This window comes from Nothoprocta perdicaria, unplaced genomic scaffold (assembly GCF_003342845.1).
Source record: "Nothoprocta perdicaria isolate Ctin4 unplaced genomic scaffold, notPer1 scaffold_1, whole genome shotgun sequence".
In the NCBI taxonomy this organism is placed as follows: Eukaryota; Metazoa; Chordata; class Aves; order Tinamiformes; family Tinamidae; genus Nothoprocta; species Nothoprocta perdicaria.
Genome location: NW_020454093.1, coordinates 5,977,916 through 6,000,648, shown reverse-complemented (window position 1 = coordinate 6,000,648; position 22,733 = coordinate 5,977,916). Strand labels below are relative to the sequence as shown.

Here is a 22,733-nt window from a genome sequence, read left to right as displayed (position 1 = left end):
GAGCAGAGGTTTGGCCTAGATGATCTCCAGAGGTCCCTTCTGACCTCAGCTGTTCTGTGGTTCTCCTCTGTGCTTTTTAGACCAGGCTGAATATCAGCAAAGATGAGATGGAGCTTTTTAAAAGAGGTGATAACTGCCTGTATTAGGCAATGCGATGGGTAGCTTTTGTGAGTTGTTTTCCTGCAACTCTTGTGCTTTTTTTCAGGCACAGTGCTCCTGGTATTGATGGAACCTCTGTGTGTGTGTGTGTGTGTGTGTGTGTGTGTGTGTGTGTGTGTGTGTGTGTTGTTCTGTTTGTAGGAAGTTGCTGCTTTTATTTGCCAGTCACATTGGAAGCAGATTATGTCGTTTTCAATTTTTTAGCCATTTTTTAAAAATATGAATAATAGAACAAGAATTTTGAATTCTTCTCAACACTTCTAACTCGTAGTTTGCATTTTGGTCAGGTTATCCTGTTTTGATTGTATTGCATTCAAATGGATGAATATATATGTAATTGCTTTCACAAGTTATATGTATCTTCATGTCCCCTTAGAGGAAAAGGTAATGTCACAAATGTGCAAAACTGCCAGTATCCTGGGGTGAAGTTATAAGGTAAGAGAATGTAGACAATTAGAGGTCCAGCACATGAAATAATCTTAATTGCCTGGTCAAAAACAGTAGAAAAGGATTGCTTGAACATGCAGTTGGTTGAAAAATGTAACTTTCCAGTGAAGCCTATGCCACCTTTTGGTGCAAATAAATGGTATGGAAATATGAAAGACTCTGATTCTGGTGGAACAAGTTAAAAAGGGATAATTTGCTTTGTTTGCAGCCCTGGACGTTCTCCTGCCTGCTGTGACAATGAAATAATAATGATGAACCATGTCTACAAAGAAAGGTTCCCAAAGGTAATGAACTATATTTAAGGTACCCTTTATCTAAACTAGTAGGCAGCATAGGCTTTAAGAAAGTGGTGTTTTTGTTATGGGAACTAATGATCCAAGCCTGTAATGGCTTTTATAAAGCATTACCAGGGTCTTATTGTCACAATGAAGAAAAACCCTGCTGAGAACTGGACATTCAGTTGAGAAAGCAGCTGAACTGGTTTTGAAATGAATCACAGCAGTGATATATTACGGTGTTTGGAAAGCTGTGATACATTTGGTTTCAATTGATGGTGTATAGTTGCAGTAAGTATACATTAGATTAGAGTGCATTTCTGTTGCTCAGTATTGTGCAGCATTAACTGAAAAACCTTCAAATTCCTTTCTTCAGTGGTCAGTCTTCTATTTCTTTAATATTCTCTATTTACTTGTTTTAATAGTGAAGATCAGTAGAGGGTTATGAGGGTTTCACTATAAGATACCAAGCAAGAAAAGGTTGTTGTCAAGTCCAGAGATCTGATGCACAGATGAATTCCAACTTGCAGGCGTGTTGCCAGGAGCACATCTCTCTTGCTGCTAGAAGTTTGATGTTTCCTAATTAAAAAAAAAAAAAAAAAAAAAAAAAAAAAAAAAAAAAAAAAAGCTGATACAGTTGGAAAAAGAAGACATGAAATATGAAGAGATGTTTGTGTGGATTTACATACTGGCTGAGCAATAATCTGAAGTGTGAAATGACAGACTTGTTTCAGTGGATGAGATACAAACAAGATATGAGGAGGCGTTAGGTTACTGTTTAATGAGAAAAATATTGGAATGTCTTCAGTAAGTACCTGCAATTCTATGAGAAATAGACATTTGGTTCTGTAAAGCAGACACTTCTAGTAACCTGTGTGCATGTATTGCAGGATCTGTGAGTCTACATTTTTATTGGTTAATATTCTTTCACACCCTGCCCAGGGAAGTAGTTTCAAGGTTAAACCCATTTGAAAGGAAGGAGGATGCTCTGGTTAGTAATACCTACAGTTTTAGCAAAACAGAGGAGACCTCTGTAAGTTTTCCTTTTTATTGTTTTGACTTGAAATTAAGGGTTTCCTGTCACGGGCATTACTCCAGCTCTGCTTTGTGATGATCGTGAGGCTGTTGCGCCGTCTGTCCCGAGTGGCAGACATCAGGGAAGATGTGCTTAGCTGTTGCTTTTCTTGCACCAGTAATGTGGAGAAATACCATCTGACATTTTGCTCCACTTTATTTTTTTCTTTTTAATTTTTCTCTTTTTTTGCTCTTGCCATTTCGTGTAGTGTGCCAAAATATCTTCTTAGGTCCCACAGAAATGTGGTAAAATGAGCAGTACGCTTTGATGTTACAATTGCAGGAAAGGTTGATTTATTTTTTTGTATTATGTGTGTCCTTGTATGTAGGCCACAGCTCAGATGGAAGAACGACTTCAGGATATCATAACAAACCATTCTCCAGATAACGTCCTTCCCCTGGCAGACGGAGTGCTCAGTTTTACCCACCATCAGATCATAGAACTGGCTCGAGACTGCTTGGATAAATCCCACCAGGGCCTCATCACGTCACGATACTTCCTTGAATTACAGCAGAAATTAGACAAATTACTCCAGGAGGTATGAGCCGTGAGATTACTCTTATCTTTGGTTGAAAAAAAAATATTTAAATCTGTTTGCTTAAGAGTTGTTGCCTTGAAATAATCATGACTGTTGCACTCAAACAATTGTCAAAGTGTTATTCATAGTCATTTTAGTCTGCATAATGACCAGGACTGCAAGGACTATAAGGTATCCTAGCGAACTACTCTGGGATAGATGGGTTATAAAGATTTCAGGAACAACAGCATTATGTTACGCATTGTAAGTTATAAATTGCTTAGAGAAGTGTGCGCATAAGCCTTAAATGAGAAGACTCACAGTTCTGTTTGCTAGGGATAAATTCGGAAACACACACTTTTTTCACTTTAACAACCCTACTAATTGCCTACTGTGTTGAGATAGCACATAGCAACCCTTAGCTTTCCATCAGCTAAAGGCTATTTAATTCTTTAAAATATTATTAATATTTCTTTCATAGTTAATTAGCTTACTAGCAAAAAAAAAAAAAAAAAAAAAGAACTTAGAAGTATCTTTAAAAAATCCTTAAATTAGCTGAATGGATAAGAAAAACTTGGAACTTAACTGAGGGAATGTACTGTGGCATAAGTCGTTGTAACTTGCAAATACGTAATAAGTCCTTTAAAAGAAGGATTATGTTAGGTGATCTGTTTGTGTGGGATTCGTGCACAGTGATTGACAGTGCAGCATGACCCAGAGTTTGTGCCAGAGCTGCAGATTTGATATTGACTTGAAATTTGCCAAGTGAGATGTTAAACTCTTCTGCCTATCTTAATTTAAGTCTTTTCTTCTGCTTTCTTTGAAATGCAGGAGCAATTTCTAAAGGTTTTGCTTGATTCTTTCTGTCTTCTCCTTTTTGTTGACTTCTATTTAGCAAATAGCTACAAATTCAAAATTTTGAACTTTTCCCCTTCATAAAGCAGTTCCAAAATTGACACATCAATGAAGTATTTCTGGATTATTGAAACTCTGTTTTTCAAGTAGGAAAGATTCATGGCACTTTCCTACCTAATCAAAAAGAAATCTGAACTAGTGACCCTTTTGTGAAACACTCATTTCTATGATGCCAAAATGCAGGCATAGTTGGCCAGGATACACACAGGAGATAGCTGCCTGAATTCTGTTGTACCAGCATCATAAAGAAACATGTTTTGAAAATTAAGATTCTCTGGGTGGTATTAGCAAAAATGTATTATATGCGTTTAAAATGGCAGTGCAGTAAGCAGAGCTTAGAGTGTAGGTTGGCTTGATCAGTTAAGAAATGCTTAGTGAGTTATTTTCCAAGCTGTGTGCAACAGTGCATCAATCAAAGCACATCATTCCCATCATGTTATGTAATACAATTTTTATATGATATACAAGTTTTGTGCTTTGTAACAATGAAATTCCTTAATTTTTTCAAAGTGGCTTGTGAATATCGGTCAATAGCTAACATGATATAAGAGAACTTGTTCTTTGCACAACTCAGTTAGAGGGACTGGGCTGTCTGGGATTTTTGTGATACAGTTGCTACCAGTTCCCAGCTGTGACATTGTGCAGAGAGCTGCATCTCCTACCGCTGCTGGGCGCGCTGTGGCTGCCTTATGTAACTCCCCTGAGGCCTGAGCAGTTCTGTTCAGCTCACATTTTTGTTTAATTCTAAGGTCAAGGGGATCTGAAAGCTTTATTGCTTCATGCTCCTTTAACATGTGTTCTGTTTTCTGCTCATGCACCCACTGAAATGTTTACAAAACCATATGAAGTTGCTTTAAATTTTGCCTGTGATTAAAACAGGCAGGTGTTTTGTATACAAGAGAGTTCTCTTTGGATATAGCGTATGGAATAAATATGCTTGTGCTTGATTAAGGTTCTTCTAATACCTATTGCAGAGTCTGTGTGTATGTGGGAGGGAGTATTCAAATTACACTGCTTCTTATCCCAAATAGGTAATACTAAGTTACGACTTGGAGATACTTGAAATTTGAAATTCTAAGAGGAATTTTCCATTTGAAATTATAGTAACCTTTGTTATTTTCCTGTTAGAATTGTACATAAGGAATGACTTTAGTCTGAAATGATAATGTTGCTGCTTTGCTCAAATCCTTGTTATTTCAGCAGGCATTTTGAAAATGAGTTGCTGTTTGAAGTGCATGCTTCAAAACCTGCAAAAGGTGTCCCAAATTTCCCACGATCCCACTTTTCTTACTTGGCTTGTGAATAATTATCCCTTTCTTTTCATCTTTTAGGCTCAAGAGCGATCAGAGAGTGGAGAACTGGCATTTATTAAGCAACTGGTTCGAAAGATCCTGATAGTTATTGCTCGTCCTGCTCGCTTATTGGAATGTCTGGTAAGGACTCCTTACTTGCTCTGCATAGGTTTTTTACTTGCTGCAATGGGACACTTCATCAGTTAGCATTGGAAGCCATTTATACTGTGTCTTTTTTTTTGTTATTTTTGTTTTTTAAGTGTTCAAACACTTAAAAACAGTCCAGTTTTTAAGTCCAGTTGAGATTTTCTGTTGGTTGTGTTGTGGACTGCATTCAGAATCTTATTTACATGGTGATTTTTCCCCTGTCGTCATTGCTCCTACCAGTTTGAGTTCTGTTTCACTCCTCAGCTGCTGCCTGGCCTGTAAGCAGCTCGCTGTGAGCTCGGCAGCACCTGACTGGCAGCGGGGCAGGCGGGGGAGTTACAGTACATGGATGTACAGATGCTCTGAGCTACACTGGGGCTGTATGATAAAGGAGAGCTAAGTTAGGTGTGAGGGTAGCACTGAAGTGGCCGAAACAGGTGAGCCCGTGTGAGATCCCACAGGAGTGTTTGTGCCTTGCCTCCCCGTGCCGCGCTAGCCACGTGGCGGAGGTGTGAGAAGCTGCTCACATGCAGCGAGCCGGCGTGCAGGAGTAGCTTGGTGGCACTAATTAGTCCGCACAGAACACGGTGTGCTCGGGAGAGCGTTTAGACACTCACATACCATGTAAGTACTGGTGAGTCCCCGGGCCTGGCGCGAGGCCCGAGCTGCCTTAGCTGAGCACCGTGCTGGCCGGTGCCAGTCCGGGGTATGGACGCTGCTCGTAGCTCTTGGAGCCTGGCCTGGCTTCTGCTCGTGTGGGAGCTGCTAACCTGCTGCTGGGCTCAGCTGGTGCCTGGCAGCAGCCTAACTGCCTTGCAGCTAGTGAGTCTTTCCAGCCTGGTTGGCTCTGGGCTGCGGCGGCTCCTCGACTGTGGCACAGTTAATCCGTGACCTAGATAGCTCAGCTGTGGGTGAGAGCTGACTCTGGTTTGTTTTGGAAACATCATGTCTCAGTATTCCCAGTTGCAGCTTGTTCATGACTTGAAGTTCAGAAGAAATCTAAAATAAGGTGTATGCTCTTAATCAGCAGGTGACTGATTGGAGAAGAAAAAAGAGTTTCGGGTCCTCGAGAGTAGAAGAAACTTCAGCATGTACTGCTTTTGCTGTTGAATCCAAGCCACAAACATTTTTTCTTTGCCCTGTTCCCTCAAACATACTGTTCTCAGGGGTCACATAATTTTTCTTCAGCCTTTTCCCTGATTTCTCATAAGATCTGTCTTGCCTTTCCCTATTGTCACACATGGGGACAACGTTTTAGCCTGTGGCTACCCTGTGGCTTAGACGTATGCTCCCTGTGACACGCTGTCTGCGTCTCCAGTGCTTGCTTATTCTCTGAGTCTTGACCCTGACTTCATCAATGTCTTTTAACCATTTAATTCAAGTTCTCTCCTAGGGACCTTCTTGTCCATAGTTCATTCCCTCAAAATGCTAAATTTTATAGCTGATTGGCCCAAGTCTCCCTGCCCTTACTTCCCAGTTTCTGCTGAGGTTTGATCCTGGCATCCTTCCTTGGTCTTTCCGTGCTGCCAACAGAGCTGCTGCTTGGCCTCTGCCTCCGCTCGCTGGGCCTGCTCACCTGGCCAGAGGGGCAGGCCACGAGCTGGGCTCCCTCTCCACATCTGGTGCCTCCTGCATTCAGCTGCTCAGCTTTGCAGAGAGCAGTCGCAGAGAAGGCCAGCGCGGCTCCCTCCCTCAGAGTAGTGTTATTTTGGTTGAGATCTTCAGGAGATTTTAGCTGCAATTTTACAAGTCTCTACAGAGTATGCTACTTCAGAGGTGGGTAGCTTGGAACAGTTTAGGCAAACCATCAAAATCTCCACGTTTCTAATGCAAGAAAATGCTAAACCCTACCCCATAAATGTCACTGGAATAGTTTTAATCTTTTTTTTTTTTTTAAGGACACTGAAAGCACTGTTGTTGGGTTTTGGTAGTATCCCTCTGGAAATTTTTAAATCATATTGACTTATATTTTAGAAAGTTTGTCTGAAATAGATACTAGGTAAGATAACTTTAGCTTCTGTAAGCAAGTTTATGACACTGTAAGAAATAAACTCAGTGTTTTTATCACAAGAACTTCAGATACCTTAAGGCAGAGCTTTCAGTTTGCTTAGTGCTCTTAGCTCAAGTGTGCATGATATGTGAGCACTTGTTTGTGTTCATTTGTTAATCATGCGAGTGAAGCTTTTGCTTGTTCGTTTGTACCAAATACTGACAAATCTAGAAAGATTTCTTCCATTTGGAGCATTGAATGTATGTGAGAATGAAACATAAATGTAAAAATAGAGTGGGAAGTAAATTTTGTGCTTCTAGACGCACGCGCGTGTGTGTGTGTACTCATGATCAGAGCATCTGTTTTGTAAGTAGTCTGGCTTAACTAGCAAGTGGAGAAGAAGCTTTATAAATATTTCCGGCACCAATGCAGGTAAGGAGAAGAAAATGTTTTCTTGATGAAGGTAGAAGGGAAGTCTTGGCAAACATCCTTGCAGTGTTCCTGGGTGCCAGCGAGTAGGTGTAAGTGGTTCGGCTGGGCAAGGCCACAACATGTCAGATGAGGCAAGTAGAGCTAAAAGAGCTTTGAACGTTTAGCACTCAGGTCAGGTTTCCAGGCAGTTTAGCAACTTCTTGAGACTTTAAGCTAATAAGGAGTGTTTGGGCATTTTATGCATTTATGAAAATCCGTTGTGATAGAGCTAGAGATGAAGATTGTTTCATAGAAAATGAAAAAACCAAAGCCAGATTGTTCTCACAAGACTGAAAATTCCAAGGCACTTCATTTTGGTTAATTCTCTCCTGGTAGTTCGGATGCTTCCAAGCTGAAAGCTGATCCCTCATTTCCCAAGCTGAAAACTTGATCCCTCATTTCCCAAGGTGTCTTTGGGGTGGGCTGTTGTGTTTCCCGAGGACCAGGCCGGGAGCCTTGGGATGCGGCCGGCGGCCAAGGCCCCGGGCAGGCCCAGCACGGGCTCTGCAGAGAGGCTCCGCAGGGAGGTTTGGACAGAGCCACTGGGGCCGGCGCGCGGCCTGTGGCAGCAGAGCGCCCCCGTGTTTCATAACCCCCTTCCCCTGAGAAGGTGTTTGTAGCCCTGCTCTGATTTGTGGTAGACAGGAACATTTGAAGAGTGTCAGGGCTGTGTAAGAGTTTATATTTTTCAGGTTTAATTATGAATTAATACAAGGAGATAGGACGTTAGTGAGAGTTTATTTTAAAATAATAATAAAAAAGTCTCTTTCCCTAGTTTATTTCAATTATTTCCATTTTTATTGTATGTTAAGGTAGTAAACTGCAGAAGACTTGAGAGGCAAGGTTTTAGGTTTGAAGGTGTGGGGGTTTTGTTTGTTAGTTTTGCTTTTTTTCCCCCTTTCTTTGGGAGAGACTCTGTAAGGCTTGCATTTTAGGCAAAGGTCCTTGAAGGTGAATGTCTCATTTCCTGATTTGGAAATACTGAATCAGTGGAATTCAAATAACTGTTTTCAACAGCTTAGTATTTTCAGTTTGGTTCTAAAACTAAAAATTCATTTAATTGTATTTCCCATAAAACACAGTACATATATATTGATTTTTAAAATTTCAAAACATTTCTTTGAAGTAAAATCAGAGAGCAATATAATTGCACGGTTTATTTCAATAAGAGATTTTTATATGTAAGTAGCAGCAGGGAGCAGTATTCAGTATGTGAAATCTTATCATTGATTGTTGCACTGTTAGTTATAGGTCGTTTCATTCTGAATATAATGGCAAGTTTGGAGGGCAGAGAGCTTCCTACACCTCTAAAATAGTGCTCTGTGAGAACAGTTAGAAATTGCATTGCTTACAGCATGTTAACCTTGTATAGCAATTGTGAAAGGAATACTAAGTTGTTAGCAAGAGAATAATATGGTGGTTTTCTGGGAGGGAAATATCAAATATTTACCATAGAAGTAGCAAAGAAAAGTTTTATATTGGATTTTAAGGCTTCAGCTTCCGCACGAAGACTGATGGGGATTGATTGATTGATTGATTTCCTTCTAGGAATTTGATCCTGAGGAGTTTTACTATCTTCTGGAAGCAGCTGAAGGCCATGCTAAAGAGGGGCAAGGTATTAAAACAGACATTCCTCGATACATTATTAGCCAGCTGGGCTTAAATAAAGATCCGCTGGAAGGTAAGTGCTCTTCCTGATGCAGCTGTCAACTCCCAGATGCTCTCAGTGAGTTTGATCCTTCTGCTACTATGTATCTCAAAAAGTGAAAGAAAAGCCTGTAGTAGAACAAGTCATTCAGTAACCTTCACAGTCTGTTCACAAGCTCAGAGGAGTTAGAGAGGCTGCCTCAATTTCAGGTGTGAGGATCCTTCATAAATGCATTATTGCAGTGCTGCGGAAACCAGAAGAGGTAACTTCTGCGTTTTGGGTATGGCTGAGATTTCAATGGTCACTGTGTTATCCAAGCATAGTATAGTATAGTATATATAGTATAGTATAAAAGAAAAGGAGAGGAACCTTTCTTAGCCCTTCAGTGCTCTCCTCAGTGTTAAAAGGCATTTCTGTTCAACTTGGGCAGTATATGTAGTTAGTACTAACAGGAATTTAGGTAGGTCTAATTCAGTTACACTGCCTTTTGCTATAGACTTGTGCTAATGTTATGTTAAAAGACCTAAAAGAAAAATGCAGTTCTATTAGTCCTTTTCCTGTCTCTTCAACAGAATGCCCTCAGTCAAAATTGTATGTTTTTAGTATGAAAAACGCATTAGAGTAGTAGTAGGACTTTCTGCTTTGATTCAGAACACAGCAAGAAGGCAGGACAAATTTAGAAAACAATTTATATATATTTATATTTTTTAATGTTAATGGGAAGGATAAAGAATTAATTCTCTGCAAGATAAAGCGGTGTCTGCAGGATTTGAAGAGCTGTTTGTCTGTCTAGAAGCACAGTCCATAAGTTTCCCTGATCAAATATGCAAGACATAATTTGGAGTGTGGGTTGAGGGGTTAGTGTTATTGACCCTGATTCTACTGCTAGAACTGTATCTTACTGATTAAAATGTTTATGATCACTTGGATAAAAGGGCTCCTCAGCATGAGTAAAGAATCTGTCCTCTCTGAATCTTTTTAAATAGCTTATTGTGGATGAGGTCTGGGTACAAATATTGCATATAAATAATAAATGATACTGTTCACCGAAACAATATTTACTTTATATATCTATTTTGTCTAGAGCACATCTTATAAATGCATTTCATAAATTAAATATTGATAAATATTACTTTAACTTTAAAACATCCCAGGATAATTGAAATATTTTTCCTGTGAGAAGAACAGCCTATGTGTTATTTTCAGAGGGGCATAATGTAACCCCAGTAACAGATAGCTGACTTCTAGCTCACTTGAGGTTTGGAGCAATTACATTTTGTGTATCATTTTAAAGGTTGATGTATATGTGGATTTGTATTGAAATCATTCAGGTCATATAATTCATATTAGTATTTTCCTGCCTCCCCACAAAAAAATGGCGTTCACAACAGTATAAATCACTATGTTTTTTTCTGCAGTGGTCCTTTCTGCTTTTAGATTGACAGCTCTGTGTGAAAGGACATTACATATGCAGAAATAAGAATGGTGTTATTAGTTTATGCCCTCAAATTAATCATCCAGAAAGTGAAATATTTGAAAACACCAAAATCGATTGTATTTTTAAAAATATCTGTATTTAAATACATGGAGATGATTTTTGCAAGAGATCTTTAAGTTCTTTGTATGGAGACTAATAAAAAAAAAAAAAAAAAAAAAAAAAAAAAAAAAAAAAAAAAAAAAAAAAAAAAAAAAAGTAAGATTTAACCAGAAAAAAAGAAAAAGTCTCCAAAGCTGTGGATGTCCTAAAGCACTGAAATGGACTTCCAAGCAGGCTGCTGAATTACACCCGCAGTTGTTGTAAATGTTGGTGTTGGGGCTCTTGCTTTTCCCTGCAGAGAACCCCCTTCCTGCTCCAGACCCTTCTCTGCCCTCCTCCTTGGTTTCCTGCCTGGGCTGCCCTGTCCTTTCCGAGGGAAATGGTGCGTGTGGAGCTTGGAGATCATGCCAGATACATTTATACCACACCGATAGTGACACCATAGCACATTCATCACCTAGCCGGGACTGGTGGCTGCCTTTCTCCAAGCTCCTGGGGAGGAATTTTTCCCCACAGGTTTTAAATGACCATCTTTACCTTTTGGAATCAAGAGTCTTCAGAAGTGGTTTAGATCAATGAGAGAAAACGGGGCAGATGTTTAATGTTATTTAGATGAGTTTTGAAAATCTCTTCAGGCATTACAAAGTGCTTCCTCGGCTCCGCGTTTCAAAAGCTGACTCGTGGTTCCATTCCATTGCTACCTACCGCTTGCACGTAATGAGTATTTTTCAGATAGTGATTATTTTGCAGAGGTTCTCTTTAAAAATGGCTCATTTTAATTCGCTATTTATGAAAGTAATTTCAGTTGTGAAGGCTGTCAAAGTGTATTATTCTGACTTGCTTGGTTCTCACCCATAAAATAAAGGTCTCATCAACACTTCTATTTTAAAAGCTCTTTGTTTACAGAACTGTGATATGACAGTAAAATTCACTGCAACTCAAAACTTGGCCTGCATAGTTTTTGCTTGGGTTCTCTTTTATTTGTTTATTTTTGTTTGAGACATTTTTCACTATTTAATTACTTTATATTCAGATTTTTTTCAATATTTTACCTGTTATAACTTTTAAACCATATTTGTTTTGTTTTTCAAAGAAACATTTTGGGTCCTTCAGATTCTTACACACTGCAAACTTTGTATTTTGTGTAATGATCACGTATGTGAGTTATTTTATACTATTTTGACTATTCCAACACAATTACCTGTGTGGCTAATCTGTTGTTCATGAGTATAGTGAGTTCTGTGAACTCAATTATTTTGAAATTCCCAAATTCAGTTAGCAGTGCTAGCAATAAAAATGCACCTTACCAATTTCAGGCAGTCCTGTCTCCGATCCCCAGGACATAATTGAGAATTGATGGGTATCTTTGGCTCTGCAGAGTATGTAATTAACTGTGTACATAATTAAAGTGATACTCAGCTTCCAAGAGTGTTTTAGCTAGCAGCTGTCCCATTTAGCTCTTACTGTGCCAAGGAATCCTTATGTTATTGGGCCCCTTGAGAGCAGAATGGACTGAGCAACTCTGCAGCGGAGGCTAAGAGTGGATAGGATAACAACAAGTTCTTACTTTTTAACTTTTTTAAGCATATTAACTGTAACTGTGAAACTTTAGCAAAGCTTTAGTGACTGTGAAGTCGTAGCAAATTAGTGCTGTCAATCCCCTAATGTTTATATCATACAGATCACTTAAAATTGCTTTATTTCAGCAGCCACATCAATATTGCTCTTTGTTGCTATATAGCTGTTTGAATTATTTGATGGAAGGTTTCATAGGTGGGGAATTCTTTGTTTATGCCATGAGATTTGTCCTGTTAGTTTTGCAAGACACTTCAAAAGTTATGTAGCAAGTGCTATAGCTAGGACAGCATGTTTATTAACCGGTCTAGAAGAGGACCCTTGTCAGATTTGGGTTTTCTGCTTAATTCAGTTTTGTAATTAACATATTTTACAGTGAAATTTTTAATCTTTTTCTTTTTAGAAATAGCTCAGCTAGCTAACTATGACAATGGAACAGCAGAGACTCCAGAAATGGATGAATCCATGAGTGTAAGTTTTCCTGTTACAGTTCTGCTTTCGTTGAAGCTGAGTAGAGAAAAATAAAGGATATGTAATGGAAGAACACATAACATGTTCTTCATTGCCCCCACCTGAATGTTCTGCCTGTAAATGTTAAGAACAGAGCAGTGCTCAAACTAGCACCAGGGTGCACGGCAAGTAGAAAGCTAGCAACAAAGAAATTTCTGCCTGCTTTTCTAGATGTAGCAGTATCTGTAGTGTCTGTAAAGTTATTGTGTGCTTATGATGCTGAGCTTGTTTCTGTTTTGCTGCTGCTTCTTTTATTTCTGTTTAATGTTATTTACTTGCCTTTGGTGAAGGAGTTGCAAATCCTTTCCTAAAAACGCAGCATTTCAGACAGATTTTTCACAGAGGCAGGTAGTTATCAAGTTGTTAAGAGAGCCAGTCCATGTCGAGGGGAGAAGGAGAAAGTGAGCTAGTTAATGAGTAGTCTTGATCAAGACAGACAGTTTGTCATGAGAAAAATTGTCCATGGTCCATCTGAATCTGTCTGACAATATTTTAGCATAATAATGGGTCTCTGTTATTATGTCAGGTGCTTGTTGAGGGAGACCAAGGGAAAACAGGTTGGTGGACTTGAGCGGGTTAATTATTTTGCAGGATTTGAATTTTATGATGTAAAAACAAAACAAACAAAAAAAAAAACCCCAAACCCTGCTCTTATACCTTGGAAGTTAGTCAAGAGAATAAACCTGCAACAGCACTTGAGTGTAGATTTGAGTGTAGATTTTCATTGCAATTTGATAGAAAGAAGGAACCCGTGTATAGGAAGCTCAGTGGTACTTAACTGGCCTGTGCAGTTTAACATACTGCCACGAGATATCTGGTAGGCTCCTTCTGGTATGCTACAGAGAAGATATCATTCTCTGCTAGATGTCTTGTCACCTTGAGATAATTTCTGATTTTTAGGGCAAAATGCTACCTTTAAAGGCTTCCAGAGCTATGGTGGTTCCTTTATTGCTCTGGTTCATTTTCACAATGGTTAAAAGGACCATTTTAGACCTGTCCGTAGCATTGTGGAAGAATACTGACAAGTTGCAAAGAAGTAAGTAATAACAGAAATATTTAAGGGAAATGTTGTAAGTACAAGGAGAATCTAAAAGTGCAGACTGGAGAGAGAGTATGTACAGATCAGCTCAGCAATGGCCAAGAAGCTGTGCAAACACAAATATCAAAGTTAAATAAAGGAATGATAATGCAGTGCAAGTAATGCAGGAGTGATGAAGTGAAATTGGGAAAGAAAAACACAGAATGGATATTTAGAAACATTTTCTGAAAGTGTTTTTGTGCAGTAAACAATCCATTTATGGAATAAATGGAATAAATAGGAAGAGGCTGGTAATATTATTCAGAAAAATGACGCAGAGGATCATTTAAAATAATAAATGTGAAATTAGGAAGAATTCAGTACTGTTGTGCAAAGGGTCTAAACAGTTTAAATGATCTTTTTCCGCTCTTTCGTAGTTCATTCTATTTACATCTTCTTGCATTGAAGTGTTTCTTCAAAAAGTATTTCATTGAAAATGTTCCAACCAGATCTAATTTGAGCTCAACTGCTTAGATAGAGATCAAAAAACTTTCAGAAATTTGGAAAACATCCTGAAAAAGATCTTGTGGGTTTGGAATGTGGAATTGTTTTGGAAACCTTCCTTCTCTCTCCTCGTATTTCTAATTTACGAGAAATCTTATCTAATAAGATAAATTAAAAATGGAGAGAAAAGGTGGTGCAGTAGCTACGATAACTCTGAGCTCAGTAGTGGTTCTCATTACTGCATATTTTTCATTTTGTGTGTGTGTGTCTGCATCCTAAGCCATTTCAGAGCGCACTAACCAGAAGTAGGTACAGGCCTGTGCAAACAGGCGCTCATCTACACCAGATGCTACCGCCAGAATCAGGTTGACCAAGACAGGAGGGCAAGAGGCAGCGAGCTCTCAGCGGGGCTCGCAGGGGTGCGTCCCTCCAGATAGGGAGCTGCTGCTGCTGCTTCCTTGCCATTCTGGCCCCAGGCCACTCTGCTGCAGGCCCTGTGTAGGGCAGACAGCTGCGGGGTCCCGGCTCCCTTTCTGTACCACTCTGCTGCCAGTGCAGCTAGGGGGTTTGCTGGGGTGGGCAGCCCAGGCCTGTTTGATTTGTGTTTGTTCCCTCCTTTTGGAAAAATACACGGTATTAACTTTGCTCCTTCTCCTCTGTTACTTTGCAGAGCTCTAATACCTCACTGAAGCTGCGGAGAAAACCTCGGGAAAGCGATTTTGAAACAATTAAGCTGATTAGTAATGGAGCTTATGGGTGAGTAATCCATGAGCGTAACAGTTCTGTTGCATTTTGTTTTGGAAACTTCCCATTATTTCTTATTGCAGGGATGCTTAGGTCAGGGAGCTTGTTTTCTCTGCTACTTTCTCAATTCTGTTTGCCCGTTTTGCTGCTAATAGTTAAAAGTTCACGAGAGAATTTTTGAAAAGCCTGCTAGGCAGTAATGAATTGCTGTGCACTGCAGTGGATTAAAGTACTAAATATCACATCACAAAAAAAATCTTCAGAAGTAGTCATCGTGTAATGCCAAAGATAAAATCTGAACAAATCTAAAGAGTATTTTAAAGTCACCCTTTTAACACTGGAAATGATCGGTGTTTTTGCAAATGTGAAACAGAATGCGACTTAATGTCTAGGGATATAAATGATCAAAAAACAATGCTTATTTATACTAAAAATATGGCTTTTTTATCCTAAAAAATGGCAGCCATGCTTCTCTCTGGCAGCAGCTCAATAAGACTGAACCTTAAGTGTTCCTGATTGAATAGGGAGCAGCAATAACCTGGTAGAGCTGCACACTCTTTGAAGAGTCCCTGGATGTTGAAGATAAAGCATTTGTGCTCTTTCTATTGAAATTTTGGCACTGAAATTTAAAGGCTTCTCTTTCACCTTTCTAGGATTGATCCTCCCAGGATTTCTCCTAAGCAAACTCATTACTGTATGCTATTTACTCTCTAAAACTCTAGCAGGTTGTAGCTATTGCTACTCCTCTCACTGGCTACATCCCCCTCTCCTTCCCTTGGCAGCTACTTCATCCCATCTCTCCCCTCTTTCATCTGCTACCCGGTTGCTCTTGGTTGTACTGGAGGAGGATGAGCAGAGCTGTGTGTGGCTGGCACTTGTAGGAGAAATAGAGGTCTGAGGGGCTGGATATGCTCCACTTTCAAGTAGTCGTGGGATGGGTGGGAGCAGGGGAAAGGAGGGAAGGGATGCGGAAGGACGTGTTGAGACCAGAGATGTGGAGCTTGCTGCTTGGAGGCACACGCTCCATAGGTCTGTGACTCTTGCTGCTTAGATCTTGCAGTCAGAAGGAGCCTAGGTAGGTCAGCAAGAAACATAGGCTGGAGACAACTGTGCATCTGAAACAACAGCACAAGTAAGAATTTGAAAAGCTGGAAAAGAAAAATCTAGGCTTACTGTGACGTGTGTGATGTAGACGTGCTAGATTAGTCTTCCTGTGAAATCTTTGTTTGTGGAGGGGAAAACAGGTATCTGTTATGTGACCAACCTTAATGAACCTAACTTACAAAATCAACAATGCAAGTGCAGTCAAAGTTGAATGCCCCACTCATGCTTTTGTGAGGAAAGGTTTAATTTAGGTTGAACAGTTTGGAATGTGTCCAGATTCTGTTTGCATTGCTATTGTTCTTCTGTCAAAACTGAAAATGAGTAGGCCCACTTCTGACTGTGCTTTATACTGTGCTGTGGTTTACACTGTGACATTATTAGAAATGGAAAATATCCTCAGTTTCAGTGGGATACTGTTCCGTACATCATGTGAATTTCATTGTTCTTTTTTTAAACAACAAAGGAATGATGAATGATTGAATGAAGCAAAAAAATGTCAAGAACGAGAAAGAAAGATGTAACCCACTAGTGACTAGTGTAGAGCAAAATTCAGTGAACTGTGTGAATATAGGCTTTTTAAAAAAACATATTAAAAAGTTTGGAATCTTTTAAGCACACAGACTTTAGGAGCAAGTCACTTAAGAGTGCTAATAGCTAAGAAGGCTTGAGCTCTTAAATCCTCTAGGTATCTATATGCTTGAAGATTTCTGTTCTAGTATATCAGATAAGAGGGACATTTATAAGCTGACATTTTTTTGGGAAGTGTTAAGCATTTTTTTTGCATTAATACCATACACCTGCTAGTTGATTACTGAAAATGTATGATCAGATTTAAAGAGCAACATCACTGTAACATCACTATTACCTGGGCTCCTCCTAACCTGTTGATAAAACAGAGAATACTTGTACAAGATCTATTCTCTCTGCTAACACAAAGCAATAACCTAACCCATAGGTGTTTATTGCAGTTTATTACAAGTATAAAAGTTATTGTTGTTATATACAACGATTTTTTTTCTTCTGTCTTGCATTTTTTCTTCTCTTGCATTTTTCCAAGCCATTGACTTTTTGAAGTAACCTAAATAGGTGTGAATTCTGCCTGCGCTCCATTGATTTATTCTCAGAAATACATCAGTGAGCATATTTTGTGCTGGATAAGATTTAGTATGATACTGCAATATGTTATTTATTTCAAGGTTAAAATGGAGGGTTTAATTCTGAACCAATTTAAAAAGGAAAAAAAAGTCATATACTCTGGTGTCTTTGATTTTCCTGTGGCGCTTCTGCCTTCATTAGTGAAGTGGAAAGCCTTTCCTGCTTGACAGAGTAATTGTTGGTCTTGGCAGGCTGGAGCAGAGATTTGTCAGATACATTAAAGTTGATGAGTTTAAATATAAACCATTAGTTTTGTGCAAGTTGGAGTAAATATCTAAGCAATTCTCTGCTTTTAATTGGTTGGTAAACCCATTTGTGGTGCTATTAAATGACCGTATAGTAGATGAGGTGTATCGGACTTATGGGAATGGTTGGGAATATACAAGGAGTTAAACAAGCTGTGAACCAGTAAACATGTAGGATGCTGGCCAAGTCATTAAAGGTTTCACAAGCTGTCTATGTGACTTTTTTTTTCCTTCTCCAGGCAGCCCAAACTTTTTGTCATTCCCAAATTTTATGCTTGTACTGCTATCATAGTATATTTTTTATTTATTTTTTCCCCTGCAAATCGTTTCAGCTCTCAGGAGTGAATAGGTATTCCAACCCCTCCAGCTGGTATCATGCTGCTTTCATGAACCAGCTGATAAAGTAGAGGTTACATTTGATTTCAGGGAAGAGCACAGTGTTAGAACAGGTTCTCTTTACTAATATATAAGCACATGTGCTTAAAGCAAAAATACAGTGCTGCTGTTGGAGCTGCATGGAATGCTTTTGTTTCTGCAAAGATTACAACATCAAGATACACGTGACATCCTGACTAATGACATTGCCTGATAAATTTGTTAATTCTCAGAGGCTGTGTTGGCTTAAGCTGCTGCTGCCCAACTCTTGATGCTTGTTTCTGTCTCCTCTTGCACCCTCTCTTGTGCAATTGTATTTAGAATTGGACTAAGGAAGTTTCCCAGCTACAAAGTGACACCCCTATCAGTCAGATCTGTACCTTAGTCACCAGATGAGAAGTGGAAGGGTCGGGGAGTGGGGAGAAGCTTGCAACACTTAAATAAGTAGCCTCACTTAAGTAGCAGCACCTCTGAAAGGACCATAATTAAATTAAACATTTCTTTTCTTTCTATCCCTTTTCTGATTGGTACATGTGGAGTAAAAAGGCTTTGCTCACTAGAAGCCTTTAGCTCTACAGTGCAGCTTAGAAAGCAGAGAGTAGTGATTTTTGTGCTGTGGGGATCTTATATTCAGCATCTTCAGTTGGAAGAAAGCCAACGTCACTCCAGTCTTCAAAAAGGGCAAGAGGGAGGAGCCGGGCAATTACAGGCCGGTCAGCCTCACCTCTGTCCCTGGAAAGGTGATGGAGCGGTTCATCCTAGAGAGAATCTCCGGGCACATGGCGGAGAAGAAGCTGCTGAGGAGCAGTCAGCATGGATTCACCAAGGGGAAGTCATGTCTGACGAACCTCATAGCCTTCTATGATGGGGTGACAGGCTGGCTGGATGAGGGGAGAGCCGTGGATGTTGTCTACCTTGACTTCAGCAAGGCTTTTGACACTGTCTCCCACAACATCCTCATACGGAAGCTCCGGGACAGTGGGCTAGACGAGTACACGGTGCGGTGGATCGAGGGCTGGCTGGATGGCAGAGCTCAGAGGGTGGTCATAAATGGGGCCGAGTCCAGCTGGAGGCCTGTGGCCAGTGGTGTCCCCCAGGGGTCAGTGCTGGGCCCAGTGCTGTTCAACTTGTTTATCAATGACCTGGACGAGGGCACGGAATGCACCCTGAGCAAGTTTGCGGATGACACCAAGCTGGGTGGAGTGGCCGACACTCCGGAGGGCTGTGCTGCCATCCAGAGGGACCTGGACAGGCTGGAGAGTTGGGCAGAGAGGAACCTCATGAGGTTCAATAAGGACAAGTGCAGGGTCCTGCACCTGGGGAGGAATAACCCCAGGCATCAGTACAGATTAGGGCTCGACCTGCTGGAAAGCACCTCCATGGAGAGGGACCTGGGAGTCCTGGTTGACACTAAGTTAACCATGAGTGAGCAGTGTGCCCTCGTGGCCAAGAAGGCCAATGGCATCCTGGCCTGCATCAGGAGGAGTGTTGCCAGCAGGTCAAGGGAGGTGATTCTGCCCCTCAGCTCTGGTGAGGCCGCACCTGGAGTACTGTGTTCAGTTCTGGGCTCCCCAGTATAGGAGGGACGTGGAGCTTCTGGAGAGGGTCCAGAGAAGGGCAACCAGGTTGATTAAGGGAATGGAACATCTCTCGTATGAAGAGAGGCTGAGTGAGCTGGGCCTGTTTTCTCTGGAGAAGAGACGGCTCAGAGGGGATATGATTAATATGTATAAGTTCAGGAAGGGAGAATGCAGGGAGGAAGGGGACAGGCTGTTCTCACTGGTGGCCAGCGATAGGACGAGGGGTAATGGCCACAAGCTGAAACACAAGAAGTTCCGTCTCCAGGTGAGGAGGAACTTCTTTACTGTTAGGGTGACAGAGCAGTGGAACAGGCTGCCCAGGGAGGTTGTGGAGTCTCCTTCTCTGGAGGTCTTCAAAACCCGCCTGGATGCCACCCTGTGCCACATGCTCTAGGTGTGCCTGCTTGAGCAGGAAGGTTGGACTAGATGATCTGTAGAGGTCCCTTCCAACCTTAAATATTCTGAAATTTACTGCAGACTTAACGCAAATGGCGAACTTTGAACTGATTTTGCAACTACTAGAACTTTGCTGTGAGTGAGTGCCCCTTCCCAGTGTGTTGTAGGCCATGTGCCTTACCTTCCTCTCTAGCTAATCTGTATGTGAGCATCTAACAGCAGGAGCTACTGCTGTTGTCTCCAGTGGTGGAGAAAGAACATTCCAGTGCTGAACGTCCTGAATTGCCACCTTCGTGGATGTGCAGCAGCCTGAAGCTGCACATCAGCATCACTGTTTTCTGAGCATTTCTGCAAATACAGACCAGCTCTTGCTGAGTTTGCTCAGCACATCTGAGCAGGAGCTTCACCATTTTGCTCCTGTGTTGACTAGTTGAGAGGTGCTTTGATGACCAGGATCTGTGTGAAGTGCAGAAACATCAGACTGTCCTACCATTGCTCACAGATGCTCCACTAGGCTGGTGACAAATCGAACTAATTCCAGGATAATGCACAATTTAGCAGTCAGGATATTGCTTATGGAAATGAAGCATAGTTCTTGGTTAGGTATAGTTTCTAAACAGCAAGTGTAACAAACACAGTACCTGTGTTTCCACAAGGATTTCAAGGTGCTTTAAGAGAGCAGAGAATCAGGACAAACCAAGTGATACAGCTATGTTAGCCTCAAGCAGTGAATGCAGACAAGATTATGCAACAGGACTAAAAACTGAGGTTACTGAAGGAAATTTAAACTAGGTCTGAAGCTGATAAATAATTTAAGGAAAATTAGAGATCTGCATTGTAAGATTTAAGTTGGGACAGTTCAGACACCCAGTCATTATTTCTCTTGTCACCTCAGAAACATGTACCCATGTTTTACATTTGTGCCTAGCAAAAGGTATTTTAAAGAGTTTTTGTTCTCAGCTTGGAGAAGATGATTTATGTCAGAAGTGAAAGGAGGCCCTATTTGGACAATCCCAAAGTTTATGAATGGGCCTCACTTGAAATGGAAACTTGTGATGGAATAGGAGGTCAGCAAAGCAGAGGATATTAGTGCCTGTACAGGGAAATTGCAGAGATAGTTTTAGAAATCTCTTAGCCATGTTATGAGAGAGTTTTAGAAATCTCTTAGCCATGTTATGAGAGAGTTTTAGAAATCTCTTAGCCATGTTATGTAAATTGTAAGGGGGAGCTGAGAAAGCAGATGATTTGTTAGAAAACATAGGAGGCCACAACAAAGCTGCTCCATGGCTGCACAGGCAACGGCGGCAGATTGCTGGGGGTATTGAATGGGCTGGACAGGGTAGGTGAGTGTCCTAGGAAGAGCATATTGGTTTTGTATTAAAGGAATCCTGGGATTACAGTTGTCTTTATAATACACTGAGAGTCATGAGCTGAGCATTAGTGACCAAGGTGCAGAAGCCGAGCGAGGTTTTCCAGTGCTCTGATGCTCCTTGCAAGGCAAAGGGCTTAGACAGCGGGTCTTCCTCGATGCCACCTTAATTTTGTTAGGGCATTCTCTTACATTGCCAGTCACATTTCTGACCTTCTGAGAAGATGGAACGAGTTAGCAAGGAAGTAGACAGCAAGGCAGCATCATTTTCCAAAGTAGCTGGACAGAACCACTGAAAACTAATGACCAGCCTTCACCAAGCTTTCTTTCTGGGTCAGCACTGCTCCCAGTATTAGCAGGCACTTGTACTCAGTGGATATGGGATGCAATTACTACGATGTGGTCAGAGGACTGGTAGGTTGGGAATGGCTGAAGTGCTGTGAACTTGGAGAGTGTTGGTGAAAGATCGGAAGGCTTCGGCAGGAGTCACGTGCTGCTCTCCAGGCCAGTTTTCTCTTCTGTAAAACGTAAATCCTGTTTGCTTTGTGGTACACAGAGAAGGATGCAAATAAGTTTATAACAATAATAGGATGCAAGTTAAATTTATGATAATGTAAACTTAAATCTGTTGAAGATGTTAAAAATTTCTTTTGTCTAGTATAAACTGTGTGTATATATATATATGTGTTTAATAGAGATAATGACATCTTCTTGTGATTCTGATGCACCTTGAACTAAACAGTTCCCTTTTTTAATAAGGTTTTATGGATTGCTGAATTCTGGTGGAAATATATACAATTATCTGCCCATGATTAATAGACTGAGGAATGCGTTTTGAAGACCTGGAGAAACAAGACCAACATGTTTATGTAGGGAATGGTTGAATAGTTCAGCCTTACAGGTTCTTCATCATGAATATGGTAGCAATGACAAAGGGATTATGAAGATGCAGTATTGCTAGGCACGTGCTAATAGCTGGCTTCCAAAAGTTCATCTTGACATGATGTCCAGGTTAAAGCTCTGATAAAGCTGTGCATTCAGAGCCCGAGGCTGCCAGGGAGTTGCTTGCCCAGAAATCTGCTTAGTTCTGTGGGTTCATAAAATATTCTTTGATGGATCAAGGCTTTAGGCACCCACAGGGCTCACTGCTCTGTTCCAAGAGCAAACTAAGAGCCCTGACTAGGGAGAAGACAAAATTGCAAGAAATTAAAAAGCTGAGAGTGGCTGGCAGGGGAGAGAGCAATGAATGAAAGTGTAAATATGGAATATACAGGAAAGCAAAGGAAAAGTGTTGTAAGGAAGGGGTGGAGAGAAGAGAAATGCATGGGAGGGAAGGGGTGAGCAGAGGTGCAGGCAGAAGGCATGAAGCCAGCAGGGAGGAGAGCTGAAGGACTGAGTTCATTAACTACCTTTTCCTTGAGCTTGGGAGGGATGTGAGGGAGCCAAGGCTGGGTGAGAGCCTTTTCCCCCCTTTTTTCCCTTTTCTTTTCCTTTTTCTTTTCCCTTTCCTTTCCCTTTCCTTTCCCTTTCCTTTCCCTTTCCTTTCCCTTTCCTTTCCCTTTCCCTTTCCCTTTCCTTTCCCTTTCCCTTTCCTTTCCCTTTCCCTTTCCCTTTCCCTTTCCCTTTCCCTTTCCCTTTCCCTTTCCCTTTCCCTTTCCCTTTCCCTTTCCCTTTCCCTTTCCCTT

The 22,733-nt window shown here is 40.8% G+C and overlaps 1 protein-coding gene across 1 annotated transcript in view; it reads left to right on the top strand.

The window, feature by feature from the left end:
- Window positions 1–22,733, top strand: part of MAST4 (microtubule associated serine/threonine kinase family member 4) — a 91,234-nt gene that overhangs the window by 41,803 nt on the left and 26,698 nt on the right. The window contains exons 6-11 of the mRNA XM_026036818.1: window positions 815–890; window positions 2,285–2,494; window positions 4,720–4,821; window positions 8,837–8,969; window positions 12,452–12,519; window positions 14,751–14,836. Coding sequence (XP_025892603.1) covers window positions 815–890; window positions 2,285–2,494; window positions 4,720–4,821; window positions 8,837–8,969; window positions 12,452–12,519; window positions 14,751–14,836 — 675 coding nt within the window. The remainder of the gene's footprint in view (window positions 1–814; window positions 891–2,284; window positions 2,495–4,719; window positions 4,822–8,836; window positions 8,970–12,451; window positions 12,520–14,750; window positions 14,837–22,733) is intronic.